The sequence below is a fragment of the Caenorhabditis elegans genome, chromosome V (assembly GCF_000002985.6).
Source record: "Caenorhabditis elegans chromosome V".
Lineage (NCBI taxonomy): Eukaryota > Metazoa > Nematoda > Chromadorea > Rhabditida > Rhabditidae > Caenorhabditis > Caenorhabditis elegans.
Genome location: NC_003283.11, coordinates 18,861,213 through 18,887,705, shown reverse-complemented (window position 1 = coordinate 18,887,705; position 26,493 = coordinate 18,861,213). Strand labels below are relative to the sequence as shown.

Below are 26,493 nucleotides of genomic sequence, written 5' to 3'. Positions count from 1 at the left end.
ACTACAAACTACAAATTTTGGGCGCTGCTTAGACTACAAACTACAAGAATTTGGGCGCTGCTTAGACTACAAACTACAAATTTTGGGCGCTGCTTAGACTACAAACTACAAAATTTAGGCGCTGCTAATTCAATTTTGGGCGCTGCTTAGACTACAAACTACAAGTTTTGGGCGCTGCTTAGACTACAAACTACAAATTTAGGGCGGTGCTTAGACTACAAACTACAATATTTTGGGCGCTGCTTAGACTACAAACTACAAGTTTTGGGCGCTGCTTAGACTACAAACTACAAATTTAGGGCGGTGCTTAGACTACAAACTACAATATTTTGGGCGCTGCTTAGACTACGAACTACAAATTTTGGGCGCTGCTTAGACTACAAACTACAAGAATTTGGGCGCTGCTAATTCAATTTTGGGCGCTGCTAACACTACAAACTACAAATTTTGGGCGCTGCTTAGACTACGAACTACAAGTTTTGGGCGCTGCTAAAACTACAAACTACAATATTTGGGCGCTGCTAATTCAATTTTGGGCGATGCTAAGACTACAAACTACAATATTTTGGGCGCTGCGAATCCAATTTTGGCCTGGACTACAAACTACACCTGTATGTAATGAAATTTTCGGTTTTTATACTGAAAAATCATGAAAATTAACGATTTTTCCCTCAAAAAACCCCCAATTTTTTGCAGAAGACCCAAATCACCAGACATCTCTTCTCCATCTCTATCCACACCAACATCTCGTCGAAACAATCACTTTGCACTGTGAACGACGCCCAAATCAACTGACACAACTCAACGAAAAGCCTCTTTTCCCGACGGAAAAAGTGATTTGGGACGAGAATATCATTCCATACGAGAATTATACAGGAGACGGTGTGCTCGCATTGGATAAGCTTAATCTCCAATTTCTGACACTTCACGACTATTTGCTGAGGAATTTCAACCTTTTTCAGTTGGAATCCACTTGTAAGTTTGTGTGTGGAAAATCGGCTAAAAAATCGATTTTTTGAGTAGTTAACATCGATTTTTCGATGGAAAAGTGCTGAGAATCGGATTTTCCATATAAAAAGTTGTCTAAAAATTAGTTTCACAGCGAAAAAAAAGTGTTGAAACTCCTAGTTTCGTATAAAAAAGTTTTGAAAATCACATTTTTTGCCCGGAAAATGTGCTGAAATGCGGTTTAGACTACAAACTGCAAAAGTCTTCGGGCGCTGCTAATTTTTTGGTCGCTGCTAATTTTTTGGGCGCTGCTAATTTTTTGGTCGCTGCTAATTTTTTGGGCGCTGCTAATTTTTTGGTCGCTGCTAATTTTTTGGGCGCTGCTAATTTTTTGGTCGCTGCTAATTTTTTGGGCGCTGCTAATTTTTTGGTCGCTGCTAATTTTTTGGTCGCTGCTAATTTTTTTTGCTTCAAACTATAAAATGGGCTATTTTCGCGAAAAATTTAAAAAAAAATTGAATTTTTAAAGTATAAATTATGAAAATTTAGAAAAACCTCTGTTTTTGCTGTAAAAATCCCAAAAAAAAAATTTGTTAATGTAAAAATGTACTTTTTAGCCTGAAAATCGCCATCTTTTCAGATGAAATTCGTCAAGATTTGGAAGATGTGCTATTCCGAATGAAACCATTTCAACATGAATCCCGTAACGAGACAGTATTCAGTGGATGGGCTCGAATGGCTCTTCAAATTGATCATTTTCAAATTTCTGAGGTTGCAAAGCCTCTTGTCGGCGAAAAATCACCGGCAGTTGTGCGTGGAGTTGTAACTGTTAATATTGGCAGACGACAGGATATTCGTCAGGAATGGGAGAATTTGAGAAAACATGATGTCTGCTTTTTGGTCGCTTGCAGGTAGAATTTCGATGGAAAAACTGAGAAAATCTATGAAAAATGTGAAAAAATCGATGAAAAATGTGAAAAAATGGGTGTAAAACCGTGTTTTTGCACCTGAAAAGTGCCAAAAAACGGCTGAAAATTGTAAAAATGTGTCTGAAAACGTCGAAAAACCAGCAAAATTTACTGAAAATTGACGAATTTCCATCTCTGAACCCTAAAAAACTCAAAAATTACTAAATTTTGACATTTCCGCTACAAAATCTTTGAAAAAAAAACCTTTAAAATTCATAATTTTCACTGAAAAAAAATCAAAAAAAATCTAAAGTGCAAAAACTCATATTTTCGACGTTTTTTTTCGAGATTTTCCATTCAAAAATCATTTTTTCAGTGAAAATTATGAATTTTAAACGTTTTTTTTTAAGATTTTGTAGCGGAAATCAAAAGCTGGAAAATGCCTGAAATTTGTCGAATTTCCCTCGCTGAACCCTAAAATACTTAAAAATCCTAAAATTTTGAGATTTCCGCTTCAAAATCTTAAAAATAAAAAACGTTTAAAATTCATAATTTTCACTGGAAAAATGATTTTTGAATGGAAAATCCCGAAAAAACGTCGAAAATTTGAGTTTTTGCATTTTTGGATTTTTTTTTTCCAATTTTTTCCGGAAAATTGCTAAAAATGCGATTTTTACCTTAAAATTCTCGAAAATTGCAAAAAACGCTTAAAAATTGCCGAAAATGCGATTTTTGACTGCAAAAATTCCAATATTCTAAGAATTTTTGTTTTAAAAAACCTAAAAAAACACAAATTTTGGCAGAAAACGACAAAATTTCGAACTTTGCACCATAAATCTTGAATTTTGCGATTTTTTCACTAAAAATCCCGAAAATTTGAGTTTTTGCACTTTTGGATTTTTTTTTTTCAATTTTTTTCTGAAAACTTGCTAAAAATGCGTTTTTTATCTGAAAATTCTCAAAAATGTGTGAAAAAACCGCTGAAAATTGTGGAAAAGCTCTGAAACTAGCTCAAAATACCGAAAAATTGACTGAAAATGCGATTTCTGCTTCAAAAAGTCTATAAAAATGGGTATTTTCCACGAAAATTCTGAAAAAAGGCGAATTTTCGATTTTTGCGGCGGGATTTTTCGACCAAAAATGGCGAAAAACTTGAATTTTTCAGTTTTCCAGCAAAATCACATTTTCCAGATCTCGAAAATCGGCTTCTGGCCTAAAATTCGACGTGCGCCGCCCGTTTTCCGAACAAATTGAGGTGCTAAGCGTGCGTGGGTGTGATGTGGAAGGAATGTTGGATCAAGATGGTCATTTGTTGGAAGAATTCACTGCTTGGGAGAAAAAGGCGAAAATTCCAGGAGATTTACGGAAATTCCGGCTTTTGTTGGATCCGAATCAGTATCGAATTGATATGGAACAGGGGACGAAGGGTAATAATTGCGAATTTTGAAGAAAATTCAATAAAAACTGGAAAAAGGCAATTTTCTTGGAAAAAATAAAAATCGCGCGCGAAAATCGAATTCAGGAGATTTTTTAGCTCTAAAATCACAAAATTTGAATTTTAGCACATCTCAGAGAACGTAGCTCGTCGAATTTGATACAATTTAGGGAAAAATTAATCAAATTTGACAATTTAATTGGAGAAAACTGACGATAAGTTGGAAAATAGTCGAAAATGTCTGTAAAATCCGGAAATTTATCTGAATTTCTCTCGAAAAATTGCAACTTTATTGAAAATTACTCGAAATTTGCTGAAAAATGAGCGAAAACGCCGGAAAATGCGCTAAAAACTAGCTGCAATTGAATAAATTTCATACAATTGACTAAAAGTGCTGAAATTTGAAATTAGAATAGTGACAATTCGATGAAAACTCGCTAAATTACTCCAAAATTAGGTGAAAAAGTGAAATTTTGAAGATTTTGATGAAAATTACGGAAAAATTGAAAAAATTCCGCTCAAAATGAGCAATATACGACGAATTTTGGTTTTTTGGGCGCTGCTTAGACTACAAACTACAAAATTTTGGTCGCTGCTAATTTTTTGGGCGCTGCTAATTTTTGGGCGCTGCTAATTTTTAGGCGCTGCTAATTTTTTGGTCGCTGCTAATTTTTGGGCGCTGCTAATTTTTGGGCGCTGCTAATTTTTGGGCGCTGCTAATTTTTAGGCGCTGCTAATTTTTTGGTCGCTGCTAGTTTTTGGGCGCTGCTAATTTTTGGGCGCTGCTAATTTTTGGGCGCTGCTAATTTTTAGGCGCTGCTCATTTTTTGGGCGCTGCTAATTTTTAGGCGCTGCTAATTTTTTGGGCGCTGCTAATTTTTAGGCGCTGCTAATTTTTTGGGCGCTGCTAATTTTTAGTCGCTGCTAATTTTTAGGCGCTGCTAATTTTTTGGTCGCTGCTAATTTTTGGGCGCTGCTAATTTTTGGGCGCTGCTAATTTTTAGGCGCTGCTAATTTTTTGGGCGCTGCTAATTTTTAGGCGCTGCTAATTTTTTGGGCGCTGCTAATTTTTGGGCGCTGCTAATTTTATGGGCGCTGCTAATTTTATGGGCGCTGCTAATTTTTTGGGCGCTGCTAATTTTTGGTCGCTGCTAATTTTTTGGGCGCTGCTAATTTTTGGGCGCTGCTAATTTTATGGGCGCTGCTAATTTTCTGGGCGCTGCTAATTTTTTGGGCGCTGCTAATTTTTGGGCGCTGCTAATTTTTGGTCGCTGCTAATTTTTTGGGCGCTGCTAATTTTTGGGCGCTGCTAATTTTTAGGCGCTGCTAATTTTTTGGGCGCTGCTAATTTTTGGGCGCTGCTAATTTTTGGGCGCTGCTCATTTTTGGGCGCTGCTAATTTTTAGGCGCTGCTAATTTTTTGGGCGCTGCTAATTTTTGGGCGCTGCTAATTTTTGGGCGCTGCTCATTTTTGGGCGCTGCTAATTTTTGGGCGCTGCTAATTTTTAGGCGCTGCTAATTTTTTGGGCGCTGCTAATTTTTGGGCGCTGCTAATTTTTGGGCGCTGCTCATTTTTGGGCGCTGCTAATTTTTATGCGCAGCTAATTTTTTGGGCGCTGCTAATTTTTTGGGCGCTGCTAATTTTTAGGCGCTGCTAATTTTTTGGGCGCTGCTAATTTTTGGGCGCTGCTAATTTTTGGGCGCTGCTCATTTTTGGGCGCTGCTAATTTTTAGGCGCTGCTAATTTTTTGGTCGCTGCTAATTTTTAGGCGCTGCTAATTTTTTGGGCGCTGCTAATTTTTGGGCGCTGCTAATTTTTGGTCGCTGCTAATTTTTGGGCGCTGCTAATTTTTTGGTCGCTGCTAACACTACAAACTACAATACCGTATATCTTCTATTAATATGGCCTCCCTATTAGTCTTGCACTCCCTAATAGTCTTGCGTTTACTCTTTTTTATTGCAATCCCGTATCGCTGATTTCAGGATTTCAACAGCATTTTTTGCCTATTTTGCAACAGTTTTTTACAACATTTCTACGAGATTGAAGTTTTTGAACTTATATGTTACAATTAAGAACAAATTTTCTGAATTTTTACATAAGATTCGAGCTTTTTCAGAAAAAAAACTAGTAAGCTCAAAGTCAGAAAATGTTCTGAAAATTAGTATTGCACTCCCTAATAGTCTTGCACTCCCTATTAGTATTGCAAACGGGAAGGCCATCGAAAAATAGTATTGCAGCCATATTAATAGAAGAAATACGGTATATTAGCCAGCCATTACATCTAAAAACCCAAATTTTCTCGTTTTTTGCTTTAAAAAATCCCAATTTCGAAGCAATAAAGCACATTTTGATGAGAAAAAAGTTCCTGAAGAGCTAGAAAATCGCCGATTTTATATATTTTTCATCAAAAAATCATGCAAAAATCGATATTTGACTACAAACTACACCTATTTTTGGGCGCTGCTAATCCAATTTCTCATTACAGATGACATCTACGACACCTTTAATCTAATCGTCCGCCGTGATTCCAAAACCAATAATTTCAAAGCAGTACTTCAAACAATTCGAGATCTTCTAAATACTGAATGTGTTGTACCTGATTGGCTGACAGACGTGATTCTCGGTTACGGAGAGCCCGACAGTGCTCATTATTCGAAATTGTCGAGCGCCGTGCCCGAGTTGGACTTTAACGATACTTTTCTATCGTTTGCGCATGTTAAGGAGAGCTTTCCGGGCTATAAAATCGAGCTGGCTGATGGATTTGATGAGAAAGAGGCCGTTCCACCGTTTAAGCTCGAGTTTAAGGAGCTCGAAAGACGGCAGGATGTGGAGATTAAGCCTGGAGAGCTTAGGACTATTTTAGGTACTAACTTGGGAAAAATCGGCGAAATTTTGTGGAAAGTTGGACATTTTTGCCGAAAATTGCAAAGTTCCTGACATTTTTTGCTGAAAATTGCAGAATTTTGTGGAGTTTATAACATTTTTTGTGAAATTGCAAATTTTGTAGAATTTCTGACATTTTTCGGTGAAAATTGCAAAATTTCTGACATTTTTACCGAAAATTGCAACTTTTGTGGAATGTATCACATTTTTTGCCGAAAATTTGTCAATTTTTGGGAATTTCTATAATTTTTGCCGAAGCTGCAAAATTTCTGACATTTTTGCCGAAAAATTTGTCAATTTTGTGGAATTTCTGTCATTTTGCCGAATTCATGAAATTAGCAATTTTTCTTTCGGAAAAAATGTCCGAACTTTTACAAAATTTACCATTTTTTCGGAAAAATGTGTCAAATTCCACCAAAATTTGCAATTTTTCGCGAAAATGTGATAAATTTCACAAAATTTTGTAGTTTGTATGACGGGAACACAAAATTCTGAGAATGAGTATTGCACGTTTTATTTGACGCGCAAAAGTTCTCGTAGCGAAAACTACAGTAATCCTTTATATGACTACTGTAACACTTGCGTCGATTTACGGGATCTCGATTTCCGAAATTAGTTAACTTTCGAATAGTACAATCGATATTCCATTTCCTTCATTTTTTTTTGCTAAATTATAATATTCTATCGATACGAATACGAATAACTGATTTTAAAGGTGGTCTAGTAGTTTTCAATACTACATTATACTCAAAATTGTGTGAAAACACCGAATTTCATAATGAAACTTTTTGAAAACTTCTCAAAAAAAAAGTTATGACGGCTCAAAAAATGGCCCAAAATTAGTTAAAATTTGAAATTTGACTTGTGAAGCTGCTGGAAACTAACTTTTTTGAAATCACCGTCTAATTTTGGACATACACGTCAATTTTTTTTTTGTTGCGTTTTCAACTAGATTTAGGTATTTTAATATTCGATGGACGAATGAGATTTGGTAAAAAAATTTATCGAAATCTCTTCGTCCATCGATTTCAAAATACCTAAATCTAGTTGAAAACGCAAAAAAAATTGACGTGTATAGCCAAAATGATGATTTCAAAAAAGTTATTTTCCAGCCGCTTGACAAGTCGGTCAAATTTCAAATTTTAACTCATTTTAGGCCATTTTTTGAACCGTCATATTTTTTTTTTGTTTTAGAAGTTTCATTATGAAATTCGGTGTTTTCACACAATTTTGAGTATAATGTAGTATTGAAAACTACTAGACCACCTTTAAAATCAGTTATTCGTATTCGTATCGATAGAATATTAAAATTTAGCAACAAAAAAATGAAGGCAAATGGAATATCGATTGTACTATTCGAAAGTTAACTAATTTCGGAAATCTCGAGATCCCGTAAATCGACGCAAGTGTTACAGTAGTCATATAAAGGATTACTGTAGTTTTCGCTACGAGATATTTTGCGCGTCAAATCTAACGTGCGGTACGCATTTTCAGAAATTTAATGTTCCCGTCATACAAACTACAAAATTTTGAGGAATTTATCACATTTTCGCGAAAAATTGCAAATTTTTGTGGAATTTCACACATTTTTCCGAAAAAATGGTAAATTTTGTGAAAGTTCGGACATTTTTTCCGAAAAATTGCTAATTTCATGAATTCGGCAAAATGACAGAAATTCCACAAAATTGACAAATTTTTCGGCAAAAATGTCAGAAATTTTGCAGCTTCGGCAAAAATTATAGAAATTCCCAAAAATTGACAGATTTTTGGCAAAAAATGTGATACATTCCACAAAATTTGCAATTTTCGGTAAAAATGTCAGAAACTTTGCAATTTTCGGCAAAAATGTCCAAATTTCCACAAAATTTCGCCGATTTTTCCCAAGTTAGTACCTAAAATAGTCCTAAGCTCTCCAGGTGCGGTACGCATTTTCAGAAATTTAGTGTTCCCCCGTAATAGTAGAAGCGCCGCTGCAATTTTTCCGCATATAACTCTACGTTTTCAGTGACTCCACTAACACGAAAAAAAGTAACACCATATTCATATGATCCACGAAAGAATCAAGTCAAATTCACGCCATCACAAGTTGAAGCAATCAAATCCGGAATGCAACCAGGCCTCACAATGGTCGTCGGACCGCCAGGAACCGGAAAAACCGACGTCGCCGTGCAGATTATCTCGAATATCTATCATAATTGGCCGAATCAACGTACGCTCATCGTTACACACTCGAATCAGGCTCTAAATCAACTTTTCGAGAAAATCATCGCGCTCGACGTTGACGAACGTCACTTGTTACGTATGGGACACGGAGAAGAGGCGTTGGAGACGGAAAAGGACTTTTCCAGATATGGACGTGTTAATTATGTGCTAAAAGAGAGGCTTCAACTGTTGAATTGTGTTGAGAAGCTTGCCAAGGCGTTGAAAATTGTCGGAGACGTCGCGTACACTTGTGAGAATGCCGGATACTTTTTCCGATTCTCGGTTAGTATGGAAATTGTGTGAAAAAAAACGAGACATTTTTCCATTAAAAAAAATGGAAAAAGGCGCCCAAAAACAACGGAAACACCGAAATTTTGTGATTTTTGGTGAAAAAACCCCGGAAAATTGAGGATTTTAGGTTTAGAAGACCCAAAAATTGTAGTTTGTAGCGTTAGCAGCACCAAAAACTTGTAGTTTGTAGTCTGAGCAGCGCCCAAAATCCTGTAGTTTGTAGTCTAAGCAGCGCCCAAAATTTGTAGTTGGTAGTCTGAGCAGCGCCCAAAATTTGTAGTTTGTAGTCTGAGCAGCGCCCAAAATTTGTAGTTTGTAGTCTGAGCAGCGCCCAAAATTTGTAGTTTGTAGTCTGAGCAGCGCCCAAAATGTCATTAGCAGCGCCCAAATCTTGTAGTTTGTAGTCTTAGCAGCGCCCAAAATTTGTAGTTTGTAGTCTGAGCAGCGCCCAAAATCCTGTAGTTTGTAGTCTAAGCAGCGCCCAAAATTTGTAGTTGGTAGTCTGAGCAGCGCCCAAAATTTGTAGTTTGTAGTCTGAGCAGCGCCCAAAATTTGTAGTTTGTAGTCTGAGCAGCGCCCAAAATCCTGTAGTTTGTAGTCTGAGCAGCGCCCAAAATGTCATTAGCAGCGCCCAAATCTTGTAGTTTGTAGTCTTAGCAGCGCCCAAAATTTGTAGTTTGTAGTCTGAGCAGCGCCCAAAATCCTGTAGTTTGTAGTCTGAGCAGCGCCCAAAATCCTGTAGTTTGTAGTCTGAGCAGCGCCCAAAATCCTGTAGTTTGTAGTCTGAGCAGCGCCCAAAATGTCATTAGCAGCGCCCAAATCTTGTAGTTTGTAGTCTTAGCAGCGCCCAAAATTTGTAGTTTGTAGTCTGAGCAGCGCCCAAAATTTGTAGTTTGTAGTCTGAGCAGCGACCAAAATTCGTAGTTTGTAGTCTGAGCAGCGCCCAAAATGTCATTAGCAGCGCCCAAATCTTGTAGTTTGTAGTCTGAGCAGCGCCCAAAATTTACAGTTTGTAGTCTTAGCAGCGCCAAATCTTGTAGTTTGTAGTCTAAGCAGCGCCCAAAATTTGTAGTTTGTAGTGTTAGCAGCGCCCAAAATATTGTAGTTTGTAGTCTTAGCAGCGCCAAATCTTGTAGTTTGTAGTCTAAGCAGCGCCCAAAATTTGTAGTTTGTAGTCTAAGCAGCACCAAAATTTGTAGTTTGTAGTGTTAGCAGCGTCCAAAATTTGTAGTTTGTAGTCTGAGCAGCGCCCAAAATTTGTAGTTTGTAGTCTAAGCAGCGCCAAAAATTGTAATTTGTAGTTTAGCAGCGCCAAAAATTTGTAGTTTGTAGTCTGAGCAGCGCCAAAAATTTGTAGTTTGTAGCGTTAGCAACGCCCAAAACGTGTAGTTTGTAGTCTTAGCAGCGCCCAAAATTTGAGCGTTTTTTTTTTTTGAAAGAGAAATCGAATTTTTCCCGAAATTTCGACAAAAATCGTCAATTTTCCATTTTTTTTTTCAATGAAAATTTACGAAAAACTGGAAAAATTGAATAGTTTATTGAGTTTTTGAAAATTTCACTGAAAAATTTGAAAAATCTAGGTTTCATCAGTTTTTTGCGGAAAAACTGTAAAAATTGCTGAATTTTCTTTAAAAAAAAACGTTTTTTTGACTGAAATGCATATTGAAATTGTGTAGTTTGTAGTGTATACCACAAGAAAACTATAATTTCTTACAGGTTTGCCGAGTTTGGGAGGAATTCCTTGCAAAAGTTACATCGAAAGGATGCAACAAGCTGGCCGAAGGAATCATTTCCGAAATCTTCCCGTTCACCGGATTCTTCAAAGACATTCCAGACCTGTTTTCAGTCAGTTTCAGGCTTTTCAGGCCGAATAAAAGCCTATAATTACAGGGAAACAACTCGGCGGATCTGAAAGTTGCCCACTCTTGCTGGCGACACATTGAGCAGATTTTCGAGAAGCTCGACGAGTTCCGAGCGTTTGAGTTGCTCAGGAATGGAAGAGATCGTACGGAGTACTTGTTGGTAAGGAGAAATTGGAGAAAAAATTGGGAATTTTATGTTATTTCGTTTTTTTTATTATTCCGTTTTTCAAAATATTACTTTCGATGTCGATATTATATTAATACCAATCGGAGGAGGACCAGAAGCATGTTATTTCTTGATTTGTGTAGCTTTTTGTCACTTGTATTATTGTGTGCCCAATAAACGATGTTCGATTGAATTGAAAAAAAAACCGCGAAATTTGAATTTTCAGTGTTTTTGAACCTTTTAGAACATCAAAATTAGTAGAAATTCCACAACTTCAAAATTTTTGTCTCAAATTTACAACTCTCCGAGCATGTGTATTATAGGTGGTGTAGTCGAATTTTTTTATTGCTTCATTAGACTCAAAATTGTCTGAAAACGCCGAATTTCATAATAAAACTTCCTGAAAACTTCTTTAAAAAAAGTTATGACGGCTCAAAAAATGGCCTATAATTCGTTAAAATTTGAATTTGACCGACTTGTCAATGCCGCAGCGACTGGAAACATTTTTTTTTGAAATCATCGTTAAATTTTGAGTTTACAGCATGATTATCTTGAGTTTTCAACTCCATTTAGGTATTTTAAAATCGATGGACGAAGAGATTTTTAAATTTTTAAAACCAAATCTCGCCGTAGTCCATGGACTTTAAAATACCTAAATGAAGTTGAAAACGCAAGATAATTACATTGTATACTCAAAATTTGACGGTGATTTCAAAAAAAAAATTGCCTTCAGCCGTTACGACATTGACAAGTCGTCGGTCAAATTTGAAATTTTAACGAATTTTTGGCCATTTTTTGAGCCGTCATAATTTTTTTTTGAGAAGTTTTCAAAAAAGTTTCATTATGAAATTCTGTGTTTTCAGACAATTTTGAGTCTAATGAAGCAATAAAAAAAATCGACTACACCGCCTATAATACACATGCTCGGAGAGTTGTAAATTTGAGACAAAAATTTTGAAGTTGTGGAATTTCTACTAATTTTGATGTTCTAAAAGGTTCAAAAACACTGAAAATTCAAATTTCGCGGTTTTTTTTCTTCAATTCAATCGAACATCGTTTATTGGGGGCACACAATAATACAAGTGACAAAAAGCTACACAAATCAAGAAATAACATGCTTCTGGTCCTCCTCCGCCTCCTCCTTCGCCGATTTCTGTTGCTGCACAGCGTCCTGCTTGATCTGCTTGTATTTCTCCTTTCTCAACTTGAATCTCCGATTCTGAAACCAAATCTTGATCTGCTCGGGCGAAAGTCCGATGACTGCTCCCAACTTCCGTCGCTCGTCAACCTTTATTGTGTCGCACTGCTCAAATCTGGTTCTCAACGCGTAAAGCTGAGAATCGGAGAACGGAGTTCGAGCGCCTCTCCGCTTTTCTGAAGGAGCTCTTGGATGCTGCTGATGCTGATGATGTAGAAAAGACGGCGGTGGTGGGATGAAGCCAGCGTGATGAGCCACCATAGGATGAGGAAACGAGGATGGGGAGAGTTGTGAGTACTGCTGCTGGAACCAGGCGAAGCATTGAGCTTGGTAGGCTTGAGCATGGGCTTGAACTCTGTAAAAAAAAAGGAATTTTCGGAAGAAAAGCGATCACGGAGATGAATTTTGTTGCAAATAAGCAGTGATCAAATTTTCCAAATAGGGATTTTTGCCGCTGTAAATTTAACATGCCAAAAAGAAGCTACCAAATTTGCCCAATTTGTGGCAATTGGACTTCTTGGAGCTGTTAATTTCAAAAAAAGCAGCTACCAAAATTGCCTAAATTTGGAATTTTGGCCACTGCTAATTGCGAAGAAGAAGCTTCGAAAATTGTTCAAAATTGAAATTTTTGAAAACAGTTAATTGCAAAAAAAGTAGCAAACAAAATTTCCTGAATTGGATTGTTAAGAGCTCTTAATTGCATAGAAGCAGCTACGAAAATAGTTCAGAATGGACTTTTCGACACTGCTAATTGCAGGAAAACAGCTACCAAAATTGCATAAATTTGGAATTTTTGGAGCTTTTAATTGCAAAAAAGCAGCTACCGAAATAGTTCAAATTGGAATTTTCGACATTGCTAGTTGCAATAAATCTACCAAATTTGCCCAATTTGTGCAAATTGGACTTCTTGGAGCTGTTAATTGCAAAAAAAGCAGCTGCTACCAAAATTGCCTAAATTTGGAATTTTGGCCACTGTTAATTGCAAAAAAGCAGCTACCAAATTTGCCCAATTTGTGCAAATTGGACTTTTCGACACTGTTAATTGCAAAATTGCAGCTACCAAAATAGTTCAAATTGGAATTTTTAGAGCTGTTAATTGCAACAAAGCAGCTAACAAAGTTTTTTTTTGCTAAAAATGCCCGTTCGCGGCCATATAGTGTGAAAAAGCTATATTTTGAGTAATTTCCCACTGTCAAAACTTATGGGGTTATTCAAGAAATGTTACTTGCAAAATGTATTTAAATACATGTTTTTAAATGTATTTTAATACAGTTGTGACGTAATTTTTCTACACTTTTTAATTTTCCGACGCTAATTGAATAACCCCATTAAAATTAGCGGTTCTTCACGCATTTCGGTAGAAAAACGTAGTGAAAATCACTCTAAAACGCCCGTTTTGTACTGAAAAGTATCGAAAAAACTTACAACATATCATTCCCATTATGAGCCAGCTGTTGTTGATAGTAAAGCTGATTGGGATCCGCCACGTAGCACGGTGATGGAGCCTGATAGGCCGCCGGATAGGCTGGCGATGAGCTCATTGAGCCCGGAGAGCTGCTTGGCATTGTGGAATATTCCATTACAGTAGCATTAGTAATAGCAGAAGTTGAATTAAGATTCGAAGAAGACAAAGGATAATAGTCACCGCCGTTATTAATATTATAGTTGGATGATGACATTTTGTGTGGAATGAATTGGGGGAATTATAGTGGCTATTCTCCAGCTGGGGAGGCTGTAAATCTAGGCGGAGCATTGCTGCCTAGGTAGGCGGGGAGGCGAGAAGGTGCGATTTTGTTTGGCGGGAGACATGACCGGGAAAAGGTGACACCGGAGAGGTGAGATACCTGGGAATTGGGTGAGATTTTCCGGCTGTTCTTCAGAATTGTCTGAAAATCTGGAAAAATGTGAAGTTTTTCCACGGAAAAGCGAATTTTCGATTGATTCTTGTAGTTTTTCGTACAAATCGGACAATGCCAAAATTTGGCAGTTTTGGTACTTTGTGTTGGATTACGGTAGAAATTTTGGTCTGAAAAGCTTATTTTTAAGCCAATTTCAGTCAAAAACTGCAGTTCCGGCAATTCGGCAAAAACTTGCCGGAATTAAAAATTTCCGGCAAATTTGCAAGTTGCCGGAATTGAAAATTTCTGGCAAATCGACAAATTGCTGGAATTTGAAATTTCCTGCAAACCGGCGGAATTAAAAATTTCTGGCAAATCGGCAAACTGGCAAACTGCCGGAATTGAAAATTTCTGGCAAAATGGGCGATTTGCCGGAATTGAAAATTTCCGGCAAATCGGCAAATTGGCGGAATTGAAAATTTCCGGCAAATTGTCGGAACTGAAAATTTCTGGCAAAATGGGCAATTTGCCGGAATTGAAAATTTCCTGCAAACCGGCAAAAATTTGCCGGAATTTAAAATTTCTGGCAAATTGCCGGAACTGAAAATTTCCTTCAAACCGGCACATTGCCGGAATTGAACATTTCCGGCAAACGGGTAAAAACTTGCCGGAATTCGCCGAATTTTCCGAACAACAATTGCCCGCCTACTTAAAACTTTTAAAAAAGCAAAAAAGAAAAAAACAACTGACATAAAAATTATCTGATCAATAAGATATTGGAAAAAATGTTGAAAATTGCAAAAAAATATATCGAATCTAGGCATATAGTGCTCCCTAAACTACAACCTACAACAAATTTCAAATAAAATATACAAAATTTTGCAAAAAAAAGAAAAAATATAATTAAAATTCAAATTTCGAAATGTTAAATTTGAAAATTTTAGAGTTTTTCGACGAAATTACAACAAAAACACTCTGAAAATTATAAAAATCCTGGATTTTTTCAGGTGAAAGAGGCAAAAATCATCGCAATGACTTGTACACACGCGGCTCTCCGTCGAAATGAGCTCGTGAAGCTCGGCTTCCGCTACGATAATATCGTAATGGAAGAAGCCGCTCAAATTCTTGAAGTTGAAACATTTATCCCATTGTTACTACAAAATCCACAAGACGGACACAATCGACTGAAACGATGGATTATGATTGGAGATCATCATCAGCTGCCGCCAGTTGTACAGAATCAGGCATTCCAGAAATATTCGAATATGGAACAATCGTTATTTGCGAGATTAGTCAGGCTTAGTGTACCAAATGTGCAGTTGGATCGACAGGGAAGAGCCAGGGCTCAGTGCGTGTTTTTTTTTGGGGAATTCTTGAGAAATTCTACGTGAAAATTAAGAATTTTACGGTTGAATTTACCGAAAAACGATTTTTCGTGCGAAATTGGCAAATTTTCATATGAAAATTGCAACTTTTCACAAGAAAAATTTGGCATTTGAGCTCAATTTGCTGAAATTCAGATTTTTTTCGGAAAATTGGCGAATTTCTAAGTGAAAATTGAGATTTTAAATATAAATTTACCGAAAGTCGATTTTTTGTGCGAAATTGGCAAATTTTCATATGAAATTTGCACCTTTTCACAAGAAAATTTGACATTTGAGCTGAATTTGCTGAAATTTGGATTTTTCCTATAAAAATTCCGAATTTCCAATTCAAAATTTATATTATTCATATAAGTTTCATGAAAATCAGATTTTTTTTCCCGAAAAATTGCGAATTTCTACATGGAAATTGAAATTTTCATTTTGAATTTCCCGAAAAACGAAATTTGTGTGAAAATTGCGAATTTTCATACGAAATTTGCACATTTTTACAGGAAAATTGAAATTTAAGCCGAATTTGCTAAAAATCGGATTTTTCAGAAAGAAAGTTATAGCAATTGCGAATTTCCACATCAAAATTGGTATAAATTTACTGAAAATCGGATTTTTGTACGAAATTGGCCAATTTTCATATAAAATTTGCAAAAGTTTTCACCGGACAATTGAAATTTAAGCTGAATTTGCTGAAATTCAGATTTTCTCGAACAATTGCGAATTTCTACGTGAAAATTCAAATGTTCACGTTTGAATTTGCCGAAAATTGAATTTTTGTGCGAAATTTGCAAATTTTCACGAAAAAATTGAAATTTAAGCCGGATTTGATGATATTCGGATTTTTGTACAAAAATTGCGAATTTCCTTTTCAAAATTTATATTATTCATATAAGTTTCATTAAAATCGGAATTTTTTAAGGAAAAATTGCGAATTTTTTCGTGAAAATTGAGATTTTCATATAAATTTCCTGAAAATCGGATTTTTGTGCAAAAATTGCGAATTTTCAAATGAAATTTTCACATCACCACCAGGCAGTGTACCTGAATCCCAGATCCGCAGTGCATAGCACTTGAAGAACGGATCGTCCTTCAATCTTTAATCTTTAATCACCTGAAAATTGAAATTCAAGTTGAATTTTCTGAAATTTTATAATTGCAGAAAAAACTGATTTCCATTAAAAAAAATTGGAAATTTCTACGTCAAAGTTGATCTTAAAAGCTATTTTGCACATGAAAATTTCGATTTTCGAGACTTTTTTTTGCGAATTCCGACAAAAATTGCACAGTTTTCATTGAAAATTCGATTTTTTTTTGCACTTTTCCGGTTCTAGTAGCACCTCTCTTTTTTCATTTAATTGAATGACGAAAAAAGGAGGAAATTGGCAACATTTCGTTGTCTATCGATTCCTTATCAAATTTTTAATCAACTTATCACTTTTCTGACTACCTCCTGTCAATTTGAAATAGAAGAATGTACCTAATTTGTACAAAAAGTTCATTGATCAAAGAAATCACGATTTTTTTTTTGGAATGTTCAAATTTCATAAGTTATGATAAAATTGCACGAATCCAAAAATTCACCAATTTTCTCTAAAAATCGCCGTTTTTTTTTTCAGAATCGCCGAACTCTACCAATGGAGATATAATGGACTCGGAAATCTGCCCCATGTTGATGGATTACCTCAGTTCCAGGTATCTTTTTTTTTTTTTGGAGAAAAAGCTTGAAAGTTCCTCAAAAATCGTGTCAAATTATACAAAAATATATATCGAGAAAAGAAATATCCAACAAAAAAAATCAATACTTTGCGTGATATTCCTGTTATAATTTTTGCAGGTATACCCTCCATATTTTTCGTTATGCATTATATGATAGGTTTAAGTCGATTTACCAATATTTACATTATATGATAGAACGATTTACATTATATGATAGAACGGTCGAAACATTAACTGTCACGATTTAAGTCAATTTACCAATAAAACTGTAACTAGAATATAAAAATTAGCGTGAAAATTCGATATTTCGTACCTGATTAGTGATTTTACATCAGTTTTCCATTAAAAATTGAATTATATATATATAGCATTTACTATGATTTATGTGCGTATTCAAAAGAATATCCCTTTTTCAGAATTTAAATTTATGTTACTATCAGTACTATCAGTAACATAAATTTAAATTCTGAAAAAGGGATATTCTTTTGAATACGTGCATAAATCATAGTAAATGCTATATATAAATAATTCAATTTTTAGAAAAATCTATATTGCTTACCTAATGAGTATTGATTTTACATCAATTTTCCATTAAAAATTGAATTATAGCATTTACTATAATATTTCATTATCGTTATACATTATGCATTATATTATAACGGTTGATGCAAAAGAATGCAAAAGTGAAAAGCATTAACTGTCTACGATTTAAGTCAATTTACCAATATAAATTGTCTGTAAATTTGAAAAAAAGATCAATTGTTACAGTTTTTGCACATAGCTTATGGGGTTATTTAAGTAATGTTGAGGAGTGTATTTAAATGCATTTATTATGCCACGACCAGAGGTGGACGGATATTTTTTTCGGATATTTTCTAATAATGAATTTATCAATAAGTATTGATGTAGTTATTCAGGAAGAAATGTATCCGAACAAAAGAGTAACTATTAAGCAACATTTTAATATGATAAAACCTAGAAAAATTCTACAAGTTTTCTGTATAAACGATATATGCAAGTCCATTATCCGATACCCGTAATATCCGTAATATCCGATATCCGATGTTGCTCGGCTAATAAGCTTTAAGGTCTCGGTAAGGAAAACTTGTAGAATTTTTCTAGGTTTTATCATATTAAAATGTTGCTTAATAGTTACTCTTTTGTTCGGATACATTTCTTCCAGACTAACTACATCAATACTTATTGATAAATTCATTATTAGAAAATATCCGAAAAAATATCCGCCCACCTCTGGCCACGACTGTATTAAAGGTGGTGTAGTCGAAATTTTTTGATTGCTTTAATAGACTCAAAATTGTCCGAAAACGACGAATTTCATACTGAAACTTGTTGAAAACTTCTCGAAAAAACGTTATGACGGCTCAAAAAATGACCTGAAATTAGAAATTAGTTAAAATTTGAAATTTGACATGTCAAGCGGCTGAAAATTTTTTTTTTTTGAAATCACCATCAAGTTTTGAGTATACATATATAGTTTTCAACTCCATTTAGATCGACGAGATTTTTAAATTTTTTTCACCAAGTAATACCTAATGGGGTTATTCAAGTAGTGTCGCGAAATTAAAAGTGTATTTCAATACACATTTTGCCTTATTCAAGTAACTTCAAAAACATGTATTTCAATACAGTTTGTGACGTAATTTCGCGACATTTTTCGACATTTCTCGACACATTTTCACACGGTAAAAAATGAGAGATGCAGAGACATGTGTCCCCACAGGGTGGTAAGGCATAACATAACAAATCAGCAAACTGTATTGAAATACATGTTTTTGAAGTTACTTGAATAAGGCAAAATGTGTATTGAAATACACTTTTAATTTCGCGACACTACTTGAATAACCCCATTAGGTATTACTTGGTGAAAAAAATTTAAAAATCTCGTCGATCTAAATGGAGTTGAAAACTATATATGTATACTCAAAACTTGATGGTGATTTCAAAAAAAAATGTTTCCAGTCGCTGCAACATTGACAAGTCGGTAAAAAAACATTCCGACTTTTCCCCCAGAAATCCATCATTTTCTGAACCATGAATCATATTGCATCACATTTCTCCACACATTTTCCGACATTTTCCTCCGTATTTCGTCGTTTTTTTTCGTCTCCTTTTCCTTGTTCGCGCTCCTCTTTCATTTCAATGAGGTATTTGGCGCCCACGTTTGTTTCCGTTTTACTGCACAGATAGAGAGTTAGTGAAGAGACGCAGACATAGAAACAGACACACACACACGATTTTACGAGTTTCGAATGTTCGAGTTTCTTGCGGTTTTCGGGCCTAAAATCTCGCTTTTTTCTCATGAAACTGTAGAATTTCTGGCTAAAAACGTGATTGCTAGTATGAAAATTTGAACATTTTTTTTCACTGCAAATATCAAAATTTAGCTTAAAAATATAAGTAAAATTTGAAAATTCAATTAAATCCCAACTATAAGTGATTTATAATAAAATTTCCCCTAACTATATTGATTTTCCTACTGAAAATCATCGATTTTCACCAGTATTTTTTCATGTAAAATTTTTGGAAAATTCGATTTTTTACTAGAAATTTTGAATTTTTCACGATTTCCACATAAATATTCGCTTATTTCTATATTGATTTTTTCATTATTCTCGTCGTTTTTTTTTTCAATTAAATTTCAATTTTCATTCCAGAATGCCAACGCCGGATTCGCTTTTCCCTTTCAATTCATCGATATTCCCGATTTCAATGGACACGGTGAGACTCAGCCGAGCCCACACTTTTATCAGGTAATAAATTTGTTATTTTAACCGGAAAATTGAATTTTTCCGGCAAATTTTGACCTAAAAATGAAGAAATTCGGAAATGTCTCAGAAAATCGAAAAAAAATCCAAAAATTTCCCAGAAAATTCAAGAATTTTGGCATTTTTACCGCAAAATTCACAAAGTTTTTGTGAAAAATGGGCATTTTTGAGAAATTTTGTTCGAAAAATCTGAAAAAAAAAACCAATTTGACAAAAAATTCGTTAAAATTCGTTAAAAAATCAGAATTTTCAGTTAAAATTCACGTATTTCGTAAAATTATGACAATTCTGATTCAAATATCGAAATATTATCTGAAAATTCATAAAATTTGGATTTTTTCTGTAAAAACTGTAAAAAATCCGATTTTTGGTCAATTTTCCTCCAAATTTCGGGAGAAAAAAACGGGTATTCTTCGAATTTTTACCGAAAAACTGAAAATTCAGTGAAAAAAATTTCGTAAAAGACGTAAAATTTTGATTTGAAACGGTGAAACTGTGTATAAAAATTCATATTTTAATCAAAAACCGTTCAAAACCAAATTTTTGCCAAAAAAATTAAAATTTTCATTTTTTTCAAAAACCGTAAAAACTATTCAAAAAATGAATTTTTAACTCGAAAAATCCGATTTTTTCAGAATCTCGGAGAAGCCGAATACGCGTGCGCCCTCTACACTTATATGCGAATTTTGGGATATCCGGCCGAAAAAATCTCGATTTTGACGACTTATAACGGTCAGGCTCAACTGATTCGTGACGTTTTTCAACGAAGATGTGATACGAATCCACTTATTGGAATGCCGGCGAAGGTAGGCGGAAAAGGCGAAAAAAAGACTGAAAATGAGCTTAAAATTGTGAAAAATCCGAATTCAGACGATTTTTCTGGAAAAAATAGTGTTTGGAGCACTGAAATTGGTTATGTTATGAAAATTCAAGTTTTCTGCAATTTTTCATAGAAAAATTATGAAAATTGCAGAATTTTCGTATATTATGAACCAAAATACCAATTTTTTTGGAATCTAGACGACGATTAATGCTGAAAATATGCGCCTAAAACTATGAAAAATGGAGAAAAATCATTAAAAATACGCTGAAAAATGATAAATTTTTTAATTCTTCATGAAATTCCCATTTCAGACACACGGTTTACCTGAAAATAGAGTGTTTGAGGCACTGAAATTCGATAAAATTGAGGAAAATTCGCTAAATACTATGAAAATTCATGTTTTCAACAGTTTTTAATGGGAAAATTGTGAAAATCACGAAATTTTTTTTGGAAAATTGTCCAATTTCACACAAATTTACGCTAGTTTTCATCAAATTACTCGAATTTTCAAAACTCGGAGCAATTTTCCACAATTTGTCCAAAATTCATCGTATTTTTGGTAATTTTTAGAAAAATTTTTTGTATTCTGCTGAAAATCTGCTCAAAATATCTGAAAACTTGAAAAAATACAGTTTCTACAGAAATTCGTATCAAAAATTTGTGGTTTGAAGTCTAAGCAGTGTTAAATATCGAAAATGTGATGAAAAAACCGAATTTTTCATTAAAAATTTGAAAAATAGCTTCAAATCTCTCAAATTTCACGATTTTCTACATATTTCCGTGTTAAACCCCTCGAAACTCCCAAAATTCCCCAATTTCCATTGAGCACACCTCTGGCAACCACCTGTAATGATTAAGTGGTCGTAAAGTTGGTTGCGGGGTGAGATTTCCATTGTCTTTTCTTCCCAAAAATGGCAATTTACCCCGTTTTGCCTGTTTTTTACCGATTTTTCAACATATGGCGTAGTTTTTCGTTCCAGATCAAACGAAATCACCAAAAACTACGCCATATGTTGAAAAATCGGTAAAAAACAGGCAAAACGGGGTAAATTGCCATTTTTGGGAAGAAAAGACAATGGAAATCTCACCCCGCAACCAACTTTACGACCACTTAATCATTACAGGTGGTTGCCAGAGGTGTGCTCAATGGAAATTGGGGAATTTTGGGAGTTTCGAGGGGTTTAACACGGAAATATGTAGAAAATCGTGAAATTTGAGAGATTTGAAGCTATTTTTCAAATTTTTAATGCAAAAATTCGATTTTTCATCACATTTTCGATATTTAACACTGCTTAGACTACAAATTACAAAGTTTTGATACAAATATACCTAGAAACTGTAATTTTTCAAGTTTTCAGATATTTTGAGCAGATTTTCAGCAGAATTAAAAAAAATTGACATTTTGGCTCAAAAATTAGCCAAATATATACGTAAACTCGGTGATTTTCACAGATTTCCCTTATGAAAAACTGCCGAAAACTCGAATTTCCTAAATTCCACTGAAAATGACCAAAAATACGATGAATTTTGGACAATTTGTGTGAAATTCTAGAAATTTAAAGGAAAATGCGGCGCGAAAATTCGCCGAAAATAGAGTAAACTTGCCAAAAATTGGAGAAATTTCTAAAAATTGCTCTGAAAGCTTAGCTGAAAATTCGATAAATTTAATGAAAACTAGTTAAATTTTGAAAAAATCTGTGAAATTGCAAAAAATTCGCTGAAAATTTGGACAATTCAGTAGAATTGCAAAAAATTCGCTAAAAATTTGGAAAATTCAGTAGAATTGCAAAAAATTCGCTGAAAATTTGGAAAATTCAGTAGAATTGCAAAAAATTCGCTGAAAATTTGGAAAATTAAGTAGAATTGCAAAAAATTCGCTGAAAATTTGGAAAATTAAGTAGAATTGCAAAAAAATCGCTGAAAATTTGGAAAATTCAATAAAATTGCAAAAAATTCGCTGAAAATTTGAAACAAAACCGGATTTGGGCGCTGCTGCTAGGCACTTTTTAACGGAAAAATATGATTTTTCTCCAAAATTCTTCAATTTTTCGAATTTTCCCCCAAAAAATTCCCAATTTTTACTACAGGTCTCCACCGTCGACAAATACCAAGGACAACAGAATGACTTCATTATTCTATCACTTGTCAAAACGCGTAATATCGGACACATTCGTGACGTCAGACGTCTTGTCGTTGCCCTATCACGTGCTCGTCTTGGGCTCTACGTGCTTGGAAGGTCGAAAGTTTTCATGGATTGTCTTGAGTTGACGCCGGCGATGCGAATTTTCGCGAAATATCCACGAAAATTGGTTATTCTACCGTTTGAAGCACATCCGACTATCCGGAAATGGAATGAACGGTCCAAAGATGGAGAACCTATGGAAATTCAGGTTCGGAGAGTACAATTTGATGGAAAATGGACAAAAAATAAGCCAAATTCAAGAAATTTTGATAAAAAATCGATTTTGGTTTGGGCGCTGCTAATTTTTTTGCTATAAACTACTAATATGGGGTTATTCAAGTAGTGTCGGAAAATTAAAAAGTGTAGAAAAATTCACACGTCACAACTGTATTCAAGTATATAAAAACATGTATTGTACACTGCAACTTTTTCCTCACGAGGGACGATGGAAAGTGGTTTCTAGGCCATGGCCGAGGGGCCGACAAGTTTCAGCGGCCATTTATCTTGCTTTGTTTTCCGCCTGTTTTCTTTCGTTTTTTCTTAATAAAACTGATAAATAAATATTTTTTGCAGATGCTAAAACAATTTCCAAGTAAAAAATTATGTATTCAGTGGGCACGCAGCGGTGAAAGTGGTCAATGTAAAATGATAGATTACGGGAATACAAAACCTAAACTTTTTTCCAAACATGATAAATATGCTGCTTAGATGCTGAAACTACCTGATTTTCATAACGAGACCGCTGAAAAAGTTTTGAGGTTTCCAAAATTCAACTTTTTGTGCGAAAATCTCGACTTTTTCACCAAAAAAGTTGAATTTTGAAAACCCTAAAACTTTTTCAGCGGTCTCGTTATGAAAATCAGGTAGTCTCAGCATTTAAGCAGCATATGTATCATGTTTCAGAAAAAGTTTAGGTTTTGTATTCCCGTAATCCATCATTTTACATTGACCACTTTCACCGCTGCTTGCCCACTGAATACACATTTTTTTACTTGGAAATTGTTTTAGCATCTGCAAAAAGTATTTATTTATCAGTTTTATTAAGAAAAAACGGGAAAAGGCTGTGAAAAACGAAAGAAAACAGGCGGAAAACAAAGCAAGATAAATGGCCGCTGAAACTTGTCGGCCCCTCGGCCATGGCCTAGAAACCACTTTTCCTCGTCCCTCGTGAGGAAAAAGTTGCAGCGATTTAGATACATTTAAAAAATTCAGCATTTTCGTGAATAAAATAACAAAAAAACTAAACTATTAGGCTTCGGCAAATAATTATTGACGTTTATTTTGCCATTTTACGATTTTTTTTGGAAATTTTATATATGTGAGGTATAGTAGGCAGTGAGTATATGAAAGTATATGAATTTCAGCTACTTTGGGGTCATCTGCGTAGTATTAAAGGTGGGGGTACCGAAATTTGAGACTTTGCGTTTTTAGATCCAAAATGGCCCAAAACTACCGAATTTCGTAATGAGACGTTCTGAAAATTTCTCAAAAAAAAAAAAAGTTATGGCCGCTCAAAGTTTTGGAAAAAACGGTCCATTTTTACCTAAAATCTCAAATTTTGGCAACTTATCGGTGTCGCAGCGTGTGGAACTTAATTTTTATTTATTCATCACTTTTTAATAAATATTGTGGTTTTTGATTGGGCGTCCAATTCGTTGATTTAAGTATATTTATAGTCTTTGGGGCACAAAATGTAACTTTTATTTGTACCCCAAAGACCATAAATGTACTTAAATCAACGAATAAACGCCCAATCAAAGACCACAATATTTATTAAAAAGTGATGAATAAATAAAAATTAAGTTCCACACGCTGCGACACCGATAAGTTGCCAAAATTTGAGATTTTAGGTAAAAATGGACCGTTTTTTCCAAAACTTTGAGCGGCCATAACTTTTTTTTTTTTTGAGAAATTTTCAGAACGTCTCATTACGAAATTCGGTAGTTTTGGGCCATTTTGGATCTAAAAACGCAAAGTCTCAAATTTCGGTACCCCCACCTTTAAGATTTGAAAAAATCAAAAATGTTTTGAATTTTTTTTTCCTGATTTTTTGAGTTAGCCGTTAGAAACTTGATGTTAATATCTAAATCAATTTGTTTGTTTAGTGCAGAAAATAAATCCCAACTCAATTGAGCCATTTCAAAACATTTTATAGTGAATCAAAGTCAAAAAAAGCGAACCATATTTTTCAGTTTTGATTAATTGTTGAAAGTATTTATGTTAATTTGTATAAAATTATTACTTTTACTCATTTTATTGAGATTCAAGTCATTTCCTGTAGATTTTGCAACTTTTCAAATTTTTTACTGTACGTATATATATATATAAAATACAAATGCTGAATTAAAATATTTTTATTGTTTCTGGTTTGAAAAATTGTCATTGACAAAGTGTAAAGGTTATCCAAATACCATACATTTAGAAAAAATTGAATTTTGAAAAGTTGCGAAATCTACAGGAAATTACTCGAATTTTAATAAAATGAATAAAAAAGTAATGATTTTATACAAATTAACATAAATACTTTCAACAATTAATCAAAACTGAAAAATATGGTTCGCTTTTTTTGACTTTGATTCACTATAAAATGTTTTGAAATGGCTCAATTCAAGAGTTGGGATTTATTTTTTGCCACTCAACAAACAAAACTTATATGATTTAGATATTAACATCAAGTTTCTAACGGCTAACTCAAAAAAAATCACGAAAAACAATTTTCAAAAAATTTTTGATTTTTTCAAATCTTAATACTACGCAGATGACCAAAGTAGATGAGATTCATATCGATTTCATATACTCACTGCCTACTATACCTCACATATATAAAATTTACACAAAAAAAATCGTAAAATGGCAAAATACGTCAATAATTATTTGCCGAAGCCTAATAGTTTAGTTTTTTTTTGGTTATTTTATTCACGAAAATGCTGAATTTTTTAAATGTATTTAAATACATGTTTTTATATACTTGAATACAGTTGTGACGTAATTTTTCTACACTTCTTAATTTTCCGACACTACTTGAATAACCCCATATTAGTTTATAGCAAAAAAAATTAGCAGCGACCAAACCAAAATCGATTTTTTATTAAAGTTTCATGAATTTGGCTCATTTTCCGCCAATTTTCAAGTATCAACTACGAAAAAATCCAATTTTTACTCTAAAAAAATCTCTAATTTTCCAAATAATTTTTTTTCAAAATTATAAATTTCAATTTCAGGACACACTTCACATGACACATTTCGTTCACGAATTCTACATGAGTAATCTGCCAGCAATGCGTGACGCATATGAACAAGCAATGAATGAATATATGGAATCCCAACGTCTACTCAATCCACCAATTGATGAAACACAAATGGATGTGGAGACTGAACACGAGAAGAAGCATCGAGAAGGTGTGGTGATTTTGGGGCTGAAATTTCCTCCTGAAAATGTGAAAATTGCATTTTTTTTTTTTTGGTGGAATTTTACCACTGAAAAATTGAAAATTTTCAGAAAAAATCCATTTTTTTTTTGCAAAAAATCTCAAAAAACCTAACGTTTCCGACATTTTCAGCTATGGAAAGGAAGAAAAAGCAGGAAAAGCGAAAAATTTAAAATTTTCGAAAACAAAAAAAAACTTTCATGTGAATTTTGTGATTTTCCCTTATTAACATTCGAATTCTCCACGAAATTTGCGAAATTTTGACCCCCATATCGGCTAGGTTCTGAAAATTTGTAATTTCAGGCCGAAATAGGCCATTCTGGGCCAAAAAATCTATAATTTTTTAGATTTTAGTCAATATGTAACAAGTTAGTATATTTATGGAATAAGGTTCTCGAAATCGTAAAAAAAATCGTATTTGTAAAAAAAGTGTTTCCAGTGAATTTCGTG

The 26,493-nt window shown here is 34.2% G+C and overlaps 2 protein-coding genes across 4 annotated transcripts in view; one reads left to right on the top strand and one right to left on the bottom strand.

Annotated features, from left to right (window-relative positions):
* Positions 1-26,493, top strand: part of emb-4 — a gene marked incomplete at both ends in the record, with an annotated part of 34,690 nt that overhangs the window by 7,269 nt on the left and 928 nt on the right. Inside the window, 13 exons of one of the 3 annotated variants that reach the window (NM_001269902.2) lie at positions 697-975; positions 1,589-1,859; positions 3,048-3,283; positions 5,778-6,155; positions 8,181-8,659; positions 10,385-10,513; positions 10,559-10,690; positions 14,740-15,080; positions 16,725-16,800; positions 19,500-19,595; positions 20,246-20,416; positions 22,521-22,823; positions 25,837-26,014. In NM_001269902.2, the coding sequence (NP_001256831.1) occupies positions 697-975; positions 1,589-1,859; positions 3,048-3,283; positions 5,778-6,155; positions 8,181-8,659; positions 10,385-10,513; positions 10,559-10,690; positions 14,740-15,080; positions 16,725-16,800; positions 19,500-19,595; positions 20,246-20,416; positions 22,521-22,823; positions 25,837-26,014 (3,069 nt within the window). Of the gene's footprint in view, positions 1-696; positions 976-1,588; positions 1,860-3,047; positions 3,284-5,777; positions 6,156-8,180; positions 8,660-10,384; positions 10,514-10,558; positions 10,691-14,739; positions 15,081-16,724; positions 16,801-19,499; positions 19,596-20,245; positions 20,417-22,520; positions 22,824-25,836; positions 26,015-26,493 lie in introns of those variants that run through there. The other 2 variants (NM_001269903.3, NM_001269904.3) reach the window with 2 other exon arrangements.
* Positions 11,724-13,573, bottom strand: ceh-51 (Homeobox protein ceh-51; the record flags this gene model as incomplete). The annotated part of the gene is made up of 2 exons (NM_075284.6): positions 11,724-12,249; positions 13,320-13,573. The coding sequence occupies 2 exons, from the start codon at positions 13,571-13,573 to the stop codon at positions 11,799-11,801; spliced, it is 705 nt and encodes a 234-aa protein (NP_507685.1). The 3' UTR covers positions 11,724-11,798.